General features: G+C 41.4%; 1 protein-coding gene across 1 annotated transcript in view; it reads left to right on the top strand.

Annotated features, from left to right (window-relative positions):
* Positions 1-13475, top strand: part of RASGRP3 (RAS guanyl releasing protein 3) — a 111792-nt gene extending 98317 nt beyond the window's left edge. The window contains exons 16-19 of the mRNA XM_019447715.2: positions 2935-2971; positions 5921-6046; positions 6372-6736; positions 10092-13475. Of these exons, the coding sequence (XP_019303260.1) occupies positions 2935-2971; positions 5921-6046; positions 6372-6736; positions 10092-10100 (537 nt within the window). The 3' untranslated portion in view covers positions 10101-13475. The remainder of the gene's footprint in view (positions 1-2934; positions 2972-5920; positions 6047-6371; positions 6737-10091) is intronic.
* The last annotated feature ends 2448 nt before the right edge of the window (positions 13476-15923 follow it).

Genomic DNA, 15923 nt, shown 5'->3' with positions numbered 1-15923 from the left:
AGAGTGTGATGCTAAGTGAAATAAGCCATACAGAGAAAGACAGATACCATATGGTTTCACTCTTATGTGGATCCTGAGAAACATAACAGAAACCCATGGGGGAGGGGAAGGAAAAAAAAAAAAAAGAGGTTAGAGTGGGAGAGAGCCAAAGCATTAGAGACTGTTAAAAACTGAGAACAAACTGAGGGTTGATGGGGGGTGGGAGGGAGGGCAGGGTGGGAGGGAGGGCAGGGTGGGTGATGGGTATTGAGGAGGGCACCTTTTGGGATGAGCACTGGGTGTTGTATGGAAACCAATTTGACAGTAAATTTCATATATTAAAAAAAAAAAAAGAAAAAAGAAAAAAAAATTAAAAAAAAAATTAAAGAAAAAAAAAAAAAAAAAAAAAAAAAAAAAAAAAAAAAAAAAAAAAAAATTCATAACTCAAAAAGTAAAAAAAAAAATCTTTTTGGAAGGAAGATGGTTGTAATAATAAGTAACGTTTATTTGGCACTTGACAGTAATGAAGTACTTCCATAGACGTTAGTATAATTGATCCTCGTAACTAGTTCATGACAAGGACATTTTATTCTCCCCATTTGCCTATCAAGACAGAGAGGTCCAGAGAGGATAAGTCCACTTTCCCAGGATCACACAGCCAGTAGTTACCAGAGCCAGGATTCAAACACGGGTGTTTTGACTCTGAATCTGGAACCAGGAAGCTGGTTCACTTCTTTTCCCCACATTTGATAATTCTTTGTCATCTAAAGGCAGCTTTGGCCTTGGTATTGAACAAAGACTCATGGGCTCTAGTTGATACCCAAGTTGTAGAAGATGAAAATGTGATCCTCTAGGACAAGATGGCCCTGCAACCAGCATGCCTATTACTCTTTGGTCCAGATGCCAGAGCTCAGTTTTGTTAGCTTCATTCAGCCATCATGTTCCACTGGTTCCATAGTCTCTCCAAATCTTTCGGCAACCTAAGGTCCGAAATCAAAGGACTGTGGGAAATATTGCTCTATGCCCATCTACATGAGGTCACTGTCTCCTGTCCTTGTCTGGCACCTGACCCAGAGCCTCTTCCTGCCTTGTGCTGTCTGCTAGTTATTAAAGAAGCATTAGCAAGTGATGCCCTGATTTGCCCTCCTGATAGGACTCATGCTTCACTTTATTTTTTCCAGCAGTTCCTGCAGCTATGCTAATAATGTGCCATATCTGGATATTAGAATGCTTCTTCTTAAATCTTATCCTTTCTTGTCCTAGATCAGTGGCTTTTGTTCACACACAAAACTCAGGAGCAGTGGCTTCCTGTCTTTCCCTCATGTGACACAGTCTTCTTTCTCTACTTATTAGTGACAAGACCTTGCCAAGTGACTTCCCCTCTCGCTAGCCCAGTCTATATATGTATAATGTTAATACATATAAAAAGCTTAAAACTGTGTCTTTTGCACAGCAAAAGTTCCATAAATGGTAGCTGTTAGGGTTATTATTATTACCATCACCAAGGTCTTGGGGAGGAAAAATTTCTTATCACTGCAAAGTCTCCATGTCTGGGACCTTGCAAATTATTTAAATTTTCTGGATCATCCCAGTCACCTTTTATAGAAGAGACGCAAACTAGATTATCTTTAAGATCCCTGTAGCTCTGACATGATGTCATAGTCCTGACACCACTTCCGTTTTCTGTTTTTCTGTATGGACTGCTCTGTAGGGATTCCTCTTCCAATCATCCCAGGCACCTGAGGCCTTGCTTCCAGTTAGTTGTCTTAATAATCCTTCCTATCCCAGGGCACATTTGAATCTTAATAATATATTCTGAAGGACCCAATAACTTTTAAGACTCAAAGGAATCTCTCTCCACTGGTGGAATTTCCTTCTCAGAAAGGGGGTGAGAATCAGTCTTCCTGATGCCCTGAGTCACTGCACATTGGCAGCTATCTATTCTTCTCATAGGTGAACACTCAGGGCATTGTTCCCCTATAATACCTGTAAGTGATGCCCTCATCAGCCCCAGTAAGCCACTGGCCCTGTTTCTTTCAAAATCATTTTATTAAATAGGTATCAGTCACCTAACCTAACCACTACAAGGTTAAAAGTGGAGTTTTTCCAGCTTGAGCGAAACCTGCTGAATTGAGCAAAACAATACTGACGCTCCTGTGTCCCTCGGCCGCACGTCTGATGCCGTGGGAGGCACGGGAAAGAATGTGGTGTATCAGGAGGGTGGACACACCACCACCAGAATGATCCCCTGAACGACCTGGGTGACCACCCCCTCCTTACACTGGAGGCCCTCACATCTCTCCTGAGACACTTGTCACTTCCTACATCCTCCTTCCTACTTGATTGGCAGAATCTGAACATTATTCTGCATCTCCCACAGCCTTGGCACAGACCAAACACTGAGCAGGCCGAGAATGAATACACGAACAAATAGATCTTTTCCTTTTCTGTATTCTTTTAAGTTACCAATGCTACTTGGAAAAGAACCTTGCACAGTGCAAATGCTTTAGTGGGATACACACTGTGTAGGTTGCTTATTTCCCAGGGGGCGTGCCAAGAGGAGCTACTGTGATGAAAAAGAAGGCAGGGGGAGCTGGGGGCTTCCAGACACAGTGACAGCCTCCCCGTGGAATTTTGCTGAGAGCGCATTATACCAAAGTCCAGTAATTGTACCAACATCAGTTTCCCATCCCAGCTCCCATTTGGCTTTCAGAAAGAAAAGGGAAGCAAAACTGTTATCGCCCCAGCCCCCAGCTGGAGTGAGCTAGGAGCTGGTTCTTCTATCTGACAGGAAGGGTGTCAGGATCTGCTACATCCTGTTTGTGCGCCACCGCCACCGAACATCATGCCTCCCAGGACTTCCTTCTTCTGGTCTTCTTTCCCACCCCCCCCCACCCCCCACCCCCCGCCGATTTTAATTCAGATTCTCTGACATTCTTTTGTTTTTTGTTACAGCTCTGGGGCATAATCAAGCAAGGATACAAATGCAAAGGTAAATAAATGTAATGTTCCTAACATTTTTTAATGTAATATTTGGGGCAGGAATCAAATTTGACTGATGAAACCACAGAAACTCTTGGTGTCATGGAGAACTTGGGTCTTTGGCCACTGGCAGTTGAAGAGTTAATGTTTTTGGTGGGGCGGGGGGGGGGGGGATCCATGGAGTTTTGGAGATCCCAGACTGGAATTTTATAGTTTGTTGCAAGAGCCAGCAAACCACCCCTATCAACCCACACACCTGTCGCCCCATCTCCAAGATGTCTTGTGAATCACATAGTCTTGTGAAGCACACAGTTAAGGTGGGACTTCTGAAGTGTGCTGAGTGTAACTAAAATACCGTATAAAGGAACTGCATCCTTCATGGGAATAGAGCCCACACTCATTCCCGTAATACAGATGCCTTTCTTTCTACTCTCACATCTAAGCTGTTCCTTTCTCACTAAATCACAGATCCTGATGAGAAAAGAGAAGCCTTAAACAAATTATTTTTGTCCCTTTTCAATGAATTTGTTCATAAAGTGCCCCATTCAATAGGAATTTATAAACAAATAAATATATACTTGATGAATGCAATACGCATGCATATTAATAGGCACTTAGGAATATGTTGCTCTTTGTACATATGATCATTACACATTCTTGGTGTTTAATTTCAGAAATTGCTGGATAATTTATGCAGACTATTTGTACTGATGGTTTTAAGAATCTGATAATGCTCTTGAAAGATATAACTACAAAAGGAAACATCTTAGTCACAGAATGGCTTTAGATTAACACTATTCCCTTAGAATGCCTTTTTTCCCCTGTAGCCATCTTTCAGGATTTGGCCCTTATTTTGCGTGAACAGAGAACTTCCCTGAACCTCAATGGGAGCCAGTCTCAAAAACCTTCCCTTTAGTTCTTGGTATCAGTTGTCTTAGTGTAACTTGGATTTCTACTTACAAGCAGTAAGCAACTGCAATATCTTACTGCCCAGCCATAGTTTTATTCTGGTTTCTGACCCTATCCCCTAAAGACACACCCCCACACACACACACACATATACACACAATTTTATGAAGATTAAAATCAATTAAGCCCTTGGATCATCTTTGTGCACATGGTATTTTCTCTTCTTTTTTTAAAAAAAATTTCTTATGTTTTTATTTTACTTTTGAGAGAGAGAGACACACAGAGTGCCAGCGGGGAAGGGGCAGAGAGGGAGGGAGACACAGAATCCAAAGCAGCCTTCAGGCTCTGAGCTGTCGGCACAGAGCCTGATGCGGTGCTCCAACTCCCAGAGTGAGATCATGACCTGAGCCGAAGTTGGACGCTTACCCAACTGAGCCACCCAGGCACCCCTGGTATTGTCTCTTAAAGGCAGATAGAGTGAAAAGATTAATTGAAATAGACTGAACCTGTCATTATAATTTGGTCTTTCCATGATGTCATTAAAGGATCATTTGAAATAAGACCATTTGGGGGAGAAGTGAGTATTGGAAAGAATTAGAAAGTTCCTCTTTGATAGTGAGAGAGAAATATACTCTTTATTTATTAAAAAAAATTTTAATGTTTATTTATTTTTGAGACAGAGACAGAGTATGAACGGGGGAGGGGCAGAGAGAGAGGGAGACACAGCATCTGAAATAGGCTCCAGGCTCTGAGCTGTCAGCACAGAGCCCAATGCGGGACTGGAACCCATGAACTGTGAGATCATGACCTGAGCTGAAGTCGCTTACCCGGCTAAGCCACCCAGGTTCCCCAAGAGAACTATACTCTTTAAAATAATCATATTTGTTCAGTGATTCTAAGGGAAATGTAGGACCCTCTATAGGAAATAATTATGTTGCTCTCTTCCAAAGCAGCCCAAATTTTCTGCCCCAAGTAGCAATTAATATTCTACTCTTTTAAAAAATATTTTTAAAATGTTTATTTGTTTAGTTTTGAGAGAGACAGAGAGAGAAGAATCCCAAGCAGGCTCCACGCTGTCAGCACAGGGCCTGATGCGGGGCTTGATCTTAGGTAACATGAGATCATGACCTGAGCTGAAATCAAGAGTCAGGCGCTTAACTGACTGAGCCATCCAGGTGCCCTAATTCTACCTTCTTAATTAAAGCATTCTAATGGGAGATTTCACAGAGTCTGCTGCCATTTCAAAGCCACAGTCAAGTCTGGAAAATGTTATTAGGCATAAGCCCACCTTGTTTTCTGTTTCTATGCAAAGAAAAGAAGGAGGAGATAAGATCATTTGTTCTCAAGAGGCACCTGGGTGACTCAGTCAAGTGTCTGACTCTTGATTTTGGCTCAGGTCATGATCTCACTGTGATGGTTGAGCCCAACATTTGGCTCTGTGCTGACAGTGTATAGTCTGCTTGGGGTTCTCTCTCTCTGTCTCTCTCTGTCTCTCTCTCTCTCTCTCAAAATAAATAAGTAGACTTAAGAAACTCAGTTGTTCTGGAAAAGATCTGGAGGAATGAAGAAGAATAAAAAGGTGTAGGCTAATACTGAATGAAGGGCCATCTCGCTGTAAATGATCAGAGGCAGCTGTTGGTCCTGGGAGACACTAGACGCTGGGGTTTCTTTCCCTCATTCTGGCTCAGGGAGCCTCTTGGTGGAAAATCCATCTTGGCCTGGGAGAGCCCCAGTCCCGTGGAACTGGCATTTAGTTTCAATCAAAGGCAACTCTGCCTCGCCCCTACTTGTTTGCTTCCCAGCGCCTCAATGAATCGTGTAGTGGAAGAAGTTGAGCAAATGTGAGAGGAACCCCAGGAAGGCTAGTGAGTCCCACTGGCCCTTTTCTAGCCCCTGGACAGATCCTGTGGGCCTGAGCTGGACTCTGAGTCAACACGGGAAGGAGCATGGGGAGGACACGGCCCTGGCTCAGATGCCACCCTGGAAGCCCAGTCAGCACCAGGTACACATGATTCACACTAATCGTCTGTGATATTTTGGGATTTTTCAGACTGTGGAGCCAATTGTCACAAACAGTGCAAAGACCTCCTGGTTCTGGCCTGCAGGAGATTTGCCCGGGCACCCTCCTTGGGCAGCAGTCATGGGTCGCTGCCTGGAAGTCCCTCATTGCCCCCAGGTAATGTCCTCTACTTTCTTACTTTTCTTTTCTACTTTCTTTCTTTTGGCTTGCCTTCCCATACCTAGACCTCCACTGGGTCCTGGATCTGAACCTGGTCGGAATCATTATAAACACCAAGGCCAACTTCAGGTGAGAGGCATGGCGACAGCCTTGACTCCCGCTTGCTTCTCTCTGCTTTCAGGTCTCACTTCTCTGCAACTCACCTGCAGCCAGCTTGGGTCTGCCTCTGGTCCGTCCCTCTAGGGCCTTGCCCGCCAGACTCCTGTTGTTTGCTGTGAAGCGATCAGATGTCACATAATCATGACAGTCTTCCCCCTTCCAGTGCAGGATGAAGTGTTCGAGTTCCCTGGCGTCACTGCAGGACACCGAGACCTGGACAGCAGAGCCATCACATTGGTCACAGGCTCTTCTCGCAAGATCTCTGTGAGGCTGCAGCGTGCCACCACCAGCCAGGCCACCCAGACCGAACCCGTATGGTCAGAAGCTGGCTGGGGGGACTCGGGGTCCCACACCTTCCCCAAAATGAAATCCAAGTTCCATGACAAAGCAACAAAGGACAAAGGTTTTGCCAAGTGGGAAAATGAGAAGCCCAGGGTGCAGGCGGGTGTTGATGTTGTTGATCGGGCCACTGAGTTTGAGCCTGACCAGGATGAAGCAGATGCTGGTGAGACCAGACAGGATGGTGAGGTCAGTGCTGGGTCAAACCACAAATGAAATCACTAGAGGGAGGCTGAAAGGGGCCGACATGAGCATCATAGCGAGCCTGGGAGGCAGCCTATAGTTTTGGGGGCTGAATGGTTGGGCATTAACACATATCACTTTTTGTCTTGCTGTTGGCTAGGTACATGATCATGGGCATATTATTTCTTCTCTTTGCACCTGTTTCATCATGTATAAAATTAAACCAGATGGGGAGCACCTGGGTGGTGCAGTTGGTTAAGCATTTGACTCTTGATCTCGGTTCAGGTTATGATCTCATGGTTTGTGGGTTTGAGCCCCACATCGGACTCTGTGTTGATGGTGCAGGGCCTGCTTGGGATTCTGTCCCTCCTTCTCTCTTTCCCTCACGCACTTGTGCTCTCTCTGTCTCTCTCTCCAGATAAATAAATAAACTTAAAACAAAATGGAACCAGATGGGTTCTAAAGCTAAGTGAAGTCTGCCATTTCTGTGTCCTAAAATGATGTCCTAGGGACCCATAACTTACTGTGTGTATCCAATAGACCAGTACTCTTTACCAATCAGCTTAGTTTTCCAAGCTAGAATCAGGGCCCAAACTTGGGGGAGGGGGACAGTGGAAACAAAAAACCTGCAGAAAGAGAAGAAGAGTTGGAAACTCTTGCACACACACACACACACACACACACACACACACACACAGCATTTGACAGCACTATGGAGAAGGGGGTGGTGAGAATCAGAGACATGGCAGACTCAAGGTTCTATAAGCCAGGCTCTGGCTCCGTGCAGAAATTATACTCACATCATCTGAAGCAGATTGGGAAGCATATGGAATTTGTTAGAATAAGCTGAAAATATAAATTGATTCAAGATAGACTTAGATAAATTTATTAGTCAACAGTCTATAGAGTATTCAGAAAAAAGATTTGGGGAAATTGGTGTCATATTCTTAACCTTTCAAGCTGTGCCATGGAGGGTAGCCATTGCGTCTCTACGGAATCATTCTCATAAACAGAATTATTGGGTTAGGCAGAGATCCTATTGGATCGAGCCAGTGTTCTTTATTCTTATGGGTGGTCCTCTACATTCCACTCTTTAGGAGACCTAAACACACTGTCTCCATAGTTCCCCCTGATGAGAAAATCTCCAGTGACCTTTAACCAAAATTCCTCTAGTTCCTTCCTCATTGAAGACAATTAATAAGGAGGCCACATATTATTTTCAGTCTTATGCAGTTTCTTGTAATTCCTGCTGAGCCATTTCTTTTCCTTTCTTTATAACACCAACTTTTAAAAACAGCTGTGTTGAGACCTAATTTATGTACTATAAAACATACTCATTTGAAGTGTATAATTCAGTGGTTTTTAGTAGTCACAGAGATGCACAACCATCACTGCAGTCTAATTACAGAACATTTATGTCATTCCCAAGTGTATCCATTAGCAGTCACTGCTCGTCTCCCCTATCTCATTCTGGCCCTAGGCAACCAACTAATTTACTTTCTGTCTCAATAGGTTTGCAATACCAACTGTATTTTTAACATTTCTTCATTGATCATCTTGGCAAATCTTTCAGTCCTATCCTTCCATTTCTTCAACTGGCCTAGCATAGTTCAAGGTGGGAATATAAAGGTGAATAAGAAAAAATTCCTGATACCAGGACAGAGGAAGATATCCTGGGGGAAGGGTCTTCACTTGGGGTCTAAAGAAGGGCCTCAAGGAGTTTACAAAAATGTATTACATTTTATGTGAAATTATATATGGACATATGCTCATTTCTGGGGAAAGGTCCACAGCATTGAGCAGATTCTCAAGGGGATCTAAAAAAAAAGCCAGAAATCGTTATGCAAGATTTTTTGGATGAAGCCTGAAAATTGTGCTAGTCACCCCATTACCACCCCAGCCTGTGGAGGCTACTTCCATGAGTGCTGTGGCTATGATTGAAATCTCAGGAAAAACAAGAGCTTCAATGGGTAGGGTCATGGGATGCCTACCTAGAACTTTCTAGATGGTGCTCACCTCATGGACCATCTCTGAATTCAGAGGAGTACCTGCTTTTGCTTAATAATGGTGAAAGTAGCCATGAGCTCACTTCTGTTCACCTAGCACTGTTCAAGTTACCTCAACCTTGCTCCTGGCTTACGAGAAATTCACAACCTGTTAGATGTAGGACAATTACTTACATGAGTAAGAGTTCTGGATCTTCAGCCTCTATAAGCAAATAGAGACAAAGATCTGCATTTTTTTAAATTTAATTTTATTCTTTGAAAATTGAACGTTTACATTCAGGGTTTGTCTTACCCCTTCAATTTTCTCATGTATAAGTCATAGAGACAGGTCACTGACTACTAGTATTGAATTTCATGTGTGCTAGTTGAAGAAGACAGTACGTTCATATATAAATAAAATGCATATAGCATACAGGCTCCTTCTCATCCAAATCAGTAACTAATGAAGACATTTACCCTTGTTTAGGGAAAAAAGGAAAAAGGAAAAAAAAAGGTGACAAAATTACACCACAGTTGAGTATGTAGACAAAGGCGTTTCATACTTAGGATTTTTTTCTGCCCGGCAAGGTAATGAATGGGATTCAGAGAAATGATCTACACGCTTATTATTTAGAATCAGATGATGTTTATGAGCCCCAAGAGTAAAAAGGCCCACTGACAGAAAAGACAGTTGTGTTTGTGATGTGCATATTTCCTTTGGCTGAGTTGCAGGATTCACCCTCATTTTAAAATACAAGGGTGTGAATATTTTTTTGTGACCGTGGATATCATTTCACCAATGATCATTGAGCCCCTGGATCGCAGGGACAAGATGGCAGATCATAATTATTCTCTTGGCAGTAAGAACATGTATATTTTCTTTGTAATGCTTCTTTGTTTTCCATTATCTTCTGCTAGATTAGATCTAATCAACAAATTTATAAGGGCTAAGGATTGCTGGACTAAACAAAGTTTAATATGTTTATATCTTTTGCCTCTCTCTCTCTATCTCTCTGTATATATACTTATATAGATATATATCTTTTTCCCTTACAAGTGTTCTCAGTGCCCTTATGCATATTTACATTGTGGATTTCTAAGAGGGAAGCCTCGAGAAGAAGCATTTAACAGACCAGTGTTTTGTGGAGCACCCTTTAGGGAACATTAACATAAGCATCCTTGTTGGACTCTGTAAGATTTAAGATTTCATGTGCTATGGGACTATATGACCTTTTAATTCCCTCTAAATCTTGAGAGTCAAAGTACTGATCATCTGAGATGTTCCCTCAAATGTAACTGATAAACTGCTTTCTAGGAATATTCTTATTTTGTTAAATGCAACCCAGACATACAACAGGTTCTGATTTGTATTGCAGGATGGGTGACTTCAGGCCGAGGACACTGGAGGCAATCATATTGGCATTTGGAAGGAGCGAGATGAGAAACTCTGAAGAACGCTCCAACTCAGGAAGTTATCTGAAAAGATACCTTGGACTTTTATTGACTGGTGACACCATGGGATCTCCCTGATTGGACTATGGGACAGAGGATTTCCCCCGTGAACTATTTATTTCCTCCTTCCTGGGCTCTAGTTAGGTGTCACAAAGATTGGGTGATGTAGTTGGTAGTTTTCTCATCTATCTTTTTCTAGAGCCATTTATCTATGAGTGAAGTGAAAGCTTTTCTGCATGTACTTGATACTCCTTCTCTAAACTCAAACTTTAATTTTGTTGTGAGAATATTATTTCAGTATTTTTATAAACTTTTGGTGGGGGAGGAGTCAATTTAGAGGTCTTTTTTTTTTCTTTTGTGCTTTTTGGAGGGGACCAGGACTTATTTTCTAGAAGGACACAGAAGCTCTTCAGATCCTGGAAGGTGATGGTTCTACCAACCCAAGGAGAAGATGTTTACATTGTTCTTACCATACAGTTGCTATTAGGATATGTAACGAGTCATACATTTATATTCAATAAGTCTTACCCATTCTGCATCATAAGGAAGCTATGAGACAGCCATGAAAACTCTCCTGATATTTATAATTGCCATGGGGATTGTTCTTACCATACAGTTGCTATTAGGATATGTAACGAGTCATACATTTATATTCAATAAGTCTTACCCATTCTGCATCATAAGGAAGCTATGAGACAGCCATGAAAACTCTCCTGATATTTATAATTGCCATGGGGGAAAATTAAGTATACTTGTCTCATCTGACTAGGTTTAGCTATCTTTCCTAAAACTCCTGTTAAGACTGCCAATAAGAAATGTGGATGGTGATTACAAAATCAATTAAAATTTTGGGGGATAAAATTTAGGAGAAAAACAAACCACCAGAAAAGCAAACCACTTAGTGAAATGAAAAACACCCAGCAGTCTTTAAAAAGTCAATATAGTTTTGAGAATTTTATTTGTTACAAAAGAAAAGTTTGGGTTGTGACAGGGAACTTTTGTCCTCTTCTGAAGAAACCACCATCCATAATTAAATAGTCATAGAATCTGATCATCAGAAACCACCTTTGATTAATATTTTATTTCAGCTTTTCATGTATCAATATTTTAAATATCTTCCTTTGACCTAAATAATTAGATGTGGGTCTGTTTTTTACATGATTAGAAGAGAGAGAACTTAGCTCAACATGTTCAAATATAGAGATTGGATTGAGCCAGTGGGCAAGGGGAATGACCTGGTGCCTCGTGACCAGAGAGAAGCTGGACCCACAGAGGTGCCCTGCTCTGCATTGGGAGTTGAAGTGTGTATACCACATAAGACTGAATCTGTTTCTGTGAGGGGCAGTCCCTTCAGCAAAGAAATGCCTTTCTTCTCTTTCTGTTAGGTAAAATTGAGGACAGTTCTATTCCGAAAACAGTTGACCACCTGCTCTGGGCAGGTCCTGTGCTAGATACACAAAGACAAGTAACACCTGATCTCTGCCCTCAGGAGCTGAGAGACTGTGGGCGTTAAGGCAAGATGGTTCCATAAAGTACAGTTCCAGAATTGCTAGAACTAATTGTGCCAAACAGACTGAGAAATCAATGTGCAAATTAAATGAAGTTATTAGTTGAGGGAGCTTTGATTAAATGTGTAATAAGAGAACTCACCATGTACAAAGCCCCTCAGAAAGCCAGCAGCCATCCCTATGTGTTGGCTCTATGTATATATACTATCTATTCCTACTCATAAATGCAATGAAATACATGTTCACAAAATTAAAAACAGAAAATGGCAATTTCAGTACATGAAACATTTCTTGTATATGTTTTTTTAATTTTAAGAAAATTCAGGAAGAAACTTGGACTCTTCTTTTTCTCCTCAAAGCAATTATTTCACTCATCACTGAGTTTGGGTTAGTTTTGAGTTTTCATATATAAGAAGAGTTTTATATTGTCAGCCTTCCTGTGACAAAGATACCAAATGTACCTTGAATAAAAAAACAAATACAAACAAGAAAGAAAATAAAACAAACATATTTGTGTGTGTGTATGTGTATTCATACACATACACATACATACACTCACACACACACTACTATTCTTACTTTGCTGAAGAGGAATCTGTGTCCACAATGAAGCTACCTTATAATTTTGATTATATTATTTACTCACAACCACTGGTGACTCTGATGTTTCAATCTGTCAATTTCCCACAATCAGTAAAATGAGTAAATTAGGCAAACTCATGGAGAAGCAAAATAAACTATTATATCTGGTTTCTCCAGGCCTTCCTTTTGTAGATTTGATGGTCACTATCACCTTTTAGGTGAAAGGCAAAAGCAAAACCAAACTCTTAACAGTGACTGGTATCAGGTACCAGGACAGAATATGTTATATGCTGCAATTCAGTCTTCCTAGAGGGATGTACAAATCGGACTGATGCTGTTTTAGGTCGGCCTCACCAGAGGGTGGCCCTAGTTGGTATTGAACAGTTTTTGTTGAGTGGCTGCCTCCTTAAGCAATAATGTCTCCCCCTGTCCATGGTAACAGTCTCTCCAAAGGTCCAAAGGGCTTGCTGTTTAACTTGCAAGGCAGGACTCCTGCAGAAGGGAGCGTCAAACTGTTACTGATGGTAGGAACCTTAGCATTTCTAAACTAAACACATTGATTTTTGACTGAGGAGGTAAATTCAGTCAAATGAAGAGAGTGCAGCCTGTCTCTGGCATGCGATCTGCAGTCAGATTTAAATCTTGTTTCTGCCAGTTGTAGTCATGAGACCCTGGGCAAGTCAGGTACCTCTATGTGAGCCTCAGTTTCTTTCCTCCTGTGAAAGGAGAGATTTCCCCACCTTCCTCAACAGACCTCATAGAGCTATTGTAAACATCAGGTTGAATAGTACATGCAAATATCAGGTTGAACAGTATATGTAAAGACCTTACAAGTAAGTTAATCTTACTCTGCAGTTAAGCAGGTTTCTTTTCTAAAATTGTCCGCAGGATCCCAGACTATATGTTTTCATGACTGTGTACTTTGGAGGCTCTAAACCCAATGTTTAACTAAATTCTGCATGATTTAAACAACATGAAACGCATATTCTTATTCCTGACATTATGTGTGTGGAGGGTTAATTCTGGTCTGTTTCCTAACACTGGCTGTTGTCTCTCTGTTTGAAAATAGGTAGACAACATAAAGAAACCAAATGCGTAAAATGTGAGTTTAGAGGAACATAGGTCAACGCATAACTACCCTTAAGAATTTAGTGTTAATAGAGGCAGACAAGAGAAAAACAATTAACTTTTAAAATAAAAAGTACACCATTTATTTGACAGCCAGAATGTATTTTACAACTACTGAAGGTGGTAATGAGTGGAAACTAGTTGGAATTTAAGACTCCTCAGGAAATAGCTTCATCCAAGTTGCATCCAAAACTTGCTTGCTGGAGTCTAGATGGTACTCAGACCTCAAACAAAAATATCTATTTTCTTTTAAAAATGTTAATAACAAGCACTTTGGAATTCACATCTATTCAGAAACTAAGTGGCTTGCAGTTTATACAAAATAGCAAAAGGAAGGCATTGCTGGGGGGCATTCTGTAAGGCAGCTGGCCTGAACACTTCAAAAAGAAACCTAAAAGGGACCAAGCAGTTCTGGATCAAAGGAAACACATTAACCAAATGCAACGCAACAAGCAAATGCAATGTTGTAAACCTTGATGGGACTTTTAAAGCAGACACTTTGCAGGCAGCAGTTAGGGAAATCTAAATACGAAGGATAGCAGTCCCCTTTATCTGCAGCTCAGTTTCCAGAGTTTCAGTTACCTGCAGGTGATACCATTGAAGCAGGTGAGTCTCCTTCTGACCAATTGTCAGGAGGTCATAGGTCGATAGTAGCCTAATGTGACCCCTGCCTCACAACATTCAACCTCACTAGCTTGCTTCACTCACCTCACTTCTCCTCATGCGGGCATTGTGTTACCTCACATCATCAGAAGATGAAAGGTGAGTACAGCCCTGTAAGAGGTTTTGAGAGACAGGGGCGCCCGGGTGGCTCAGTCGGTTAAGTTTCCGACTCCCGATTTTGGCTCAGGTCATGAGCTCAGGTATGTGGTTTTGAGCCCCGCGTCGGGTTCCATGCTGATAGTAGAGTCTGCTTGGGATTCTCTCACTCTCTGCCCCTCCCCCACTCATGCTCCCTCTCTCTCCCTCTCTAAATAAATAAGTAAATAAATAAATAAAAACTTAAAAAAGATGTTTTGGAAGAGAGATGATATTCACGTAACTTTCACTGCAGTATTTACATTCTGTTTTATTATTAGTTGTTAATCTCTTACTGTGCCTAATATATAAATTAAACTTTATCATAGGTATATTGTAGGAAAAAACAGCCTATATTGGGGTTCAGTGTTAACCACGGTTTCAGGCATTCGCTGGGGGTCTTGGAACATATACTTTGCTGATGGAAGGGGACTACCATATGTTAAATAACTTAAAGTTTATTCACTTCAGTATGAAAATGATTTCATGGTTCTATAAGAGAATGTCTTTATTTTTAGGAGGTGCCTGCTAACATAGGGATGAAGTATCAATATTGCTATTTACTTTAAAATGGTTCAGTGAGGGGCACCTGGGTGGCTCAGTCGGTTTAGTGTCTGACTTCTGATTTTGGCTCATGAACTCGGGGTTCGTGAGTTCGAGCCCCACATTGGGCTCTGCTGTGGTGGGATACTCTCTCTCTGCTCCTCTCCGACTCTATCTCAAAAAAAAAAAATTAAAAAAAAAAAAATAAATAAATCTTAAAATGGTTCAGTGAAAAACAAGTTTTTGTGTAGAGAGAGAAAGTGAATGTGGCAAGATGTTAACAATTGTTAAATCTGTGTAAAGGGTATATGGATATTCATTGTACTATTCCTTAAGCGTTTCAGTTTTGTAGTTTAAAAAAGCTGGGGGTGGGAAAAGAAATGATTAATTCTAATCTTGCTGGAAATCGTTTAGAAGCAACAATGAGAAGAACAACAAAAAGCAAGTTCCATTTGCAGAGTGCCTAGGAGGGCCCAACAGGAAAGATGGCCAAAAGCATCAGAGATTGATCAGAGGCTTTCAGGGGAGATGTCCCCGTAGCAGAGGGATTATAAACAAACAAACACAGGCAGCTACAAGCACCCTCTCAACACAGAGGCAAGTTCTGAAGTGTATCTCCTCAATCCTTTGTTCACAAGGGAAGGAATGCATGTACCAGCCCGGGTCAGGAGCCTCCTGAACCTGGTTTGGTTCTGAGAAACAGAGCAGAGCACACAGGGAACATTTGCAAGAACATGATCTGCTCTACCATAGCAGGCTGCTACAGTCTTGTGACAAAACAAAACCAAAAAAGATCCGCGGTTGCCAGTCCTTGCCAATTAGCCTTTACTAATTGAACTTAGTGCAAACCCCAGGATGGTGACAGATTTCACCTGGTCTGGACATTATCCTGGCTCCTTCCCTGCATGAACTTCCCATAGATTTTGGATAAAAGTTCAAAATTACAAACAGTTAAAACAAAAACCCAAGGCATACCAGAGGGGAAAAAAAAGGATATAGCTAAATAGGTATCAGAAGACCTCTCACCTGAAAGCAAGCCAACCAACCACACTGTTACAGAGCAGATGAAAATTGTTTCTGCACCTATTAAAGCCACTTCATGAATTCCTAGTCCACAGAAATCACGATAATAGTAAATGCTTAGCGTTGTTTTAAGCTACTAAGTTTTAGGGTATTTTGTCACACAGTAATAGAGAA

This window comes from Panthera pardus, unplaced genomic scaffold (assembly GCF_024362965.1).
Source record: "Panthera pardus isolate Hobbes unplaced genomic scaffold, ASM2436296v1 HiC_scaffold_26, whole genome shotgun sequence".
In the NCBI taxonomy this organism is placed as follows: domain Eukaryota; kingdom Metazoa; phylum Chordata; class Mammalia; order Carnivora; family Felidae; genus Panthera; species Panthera pardus.
This window is presented reverse-complemented; position numbering and strand designations above follow the sequence as displayed.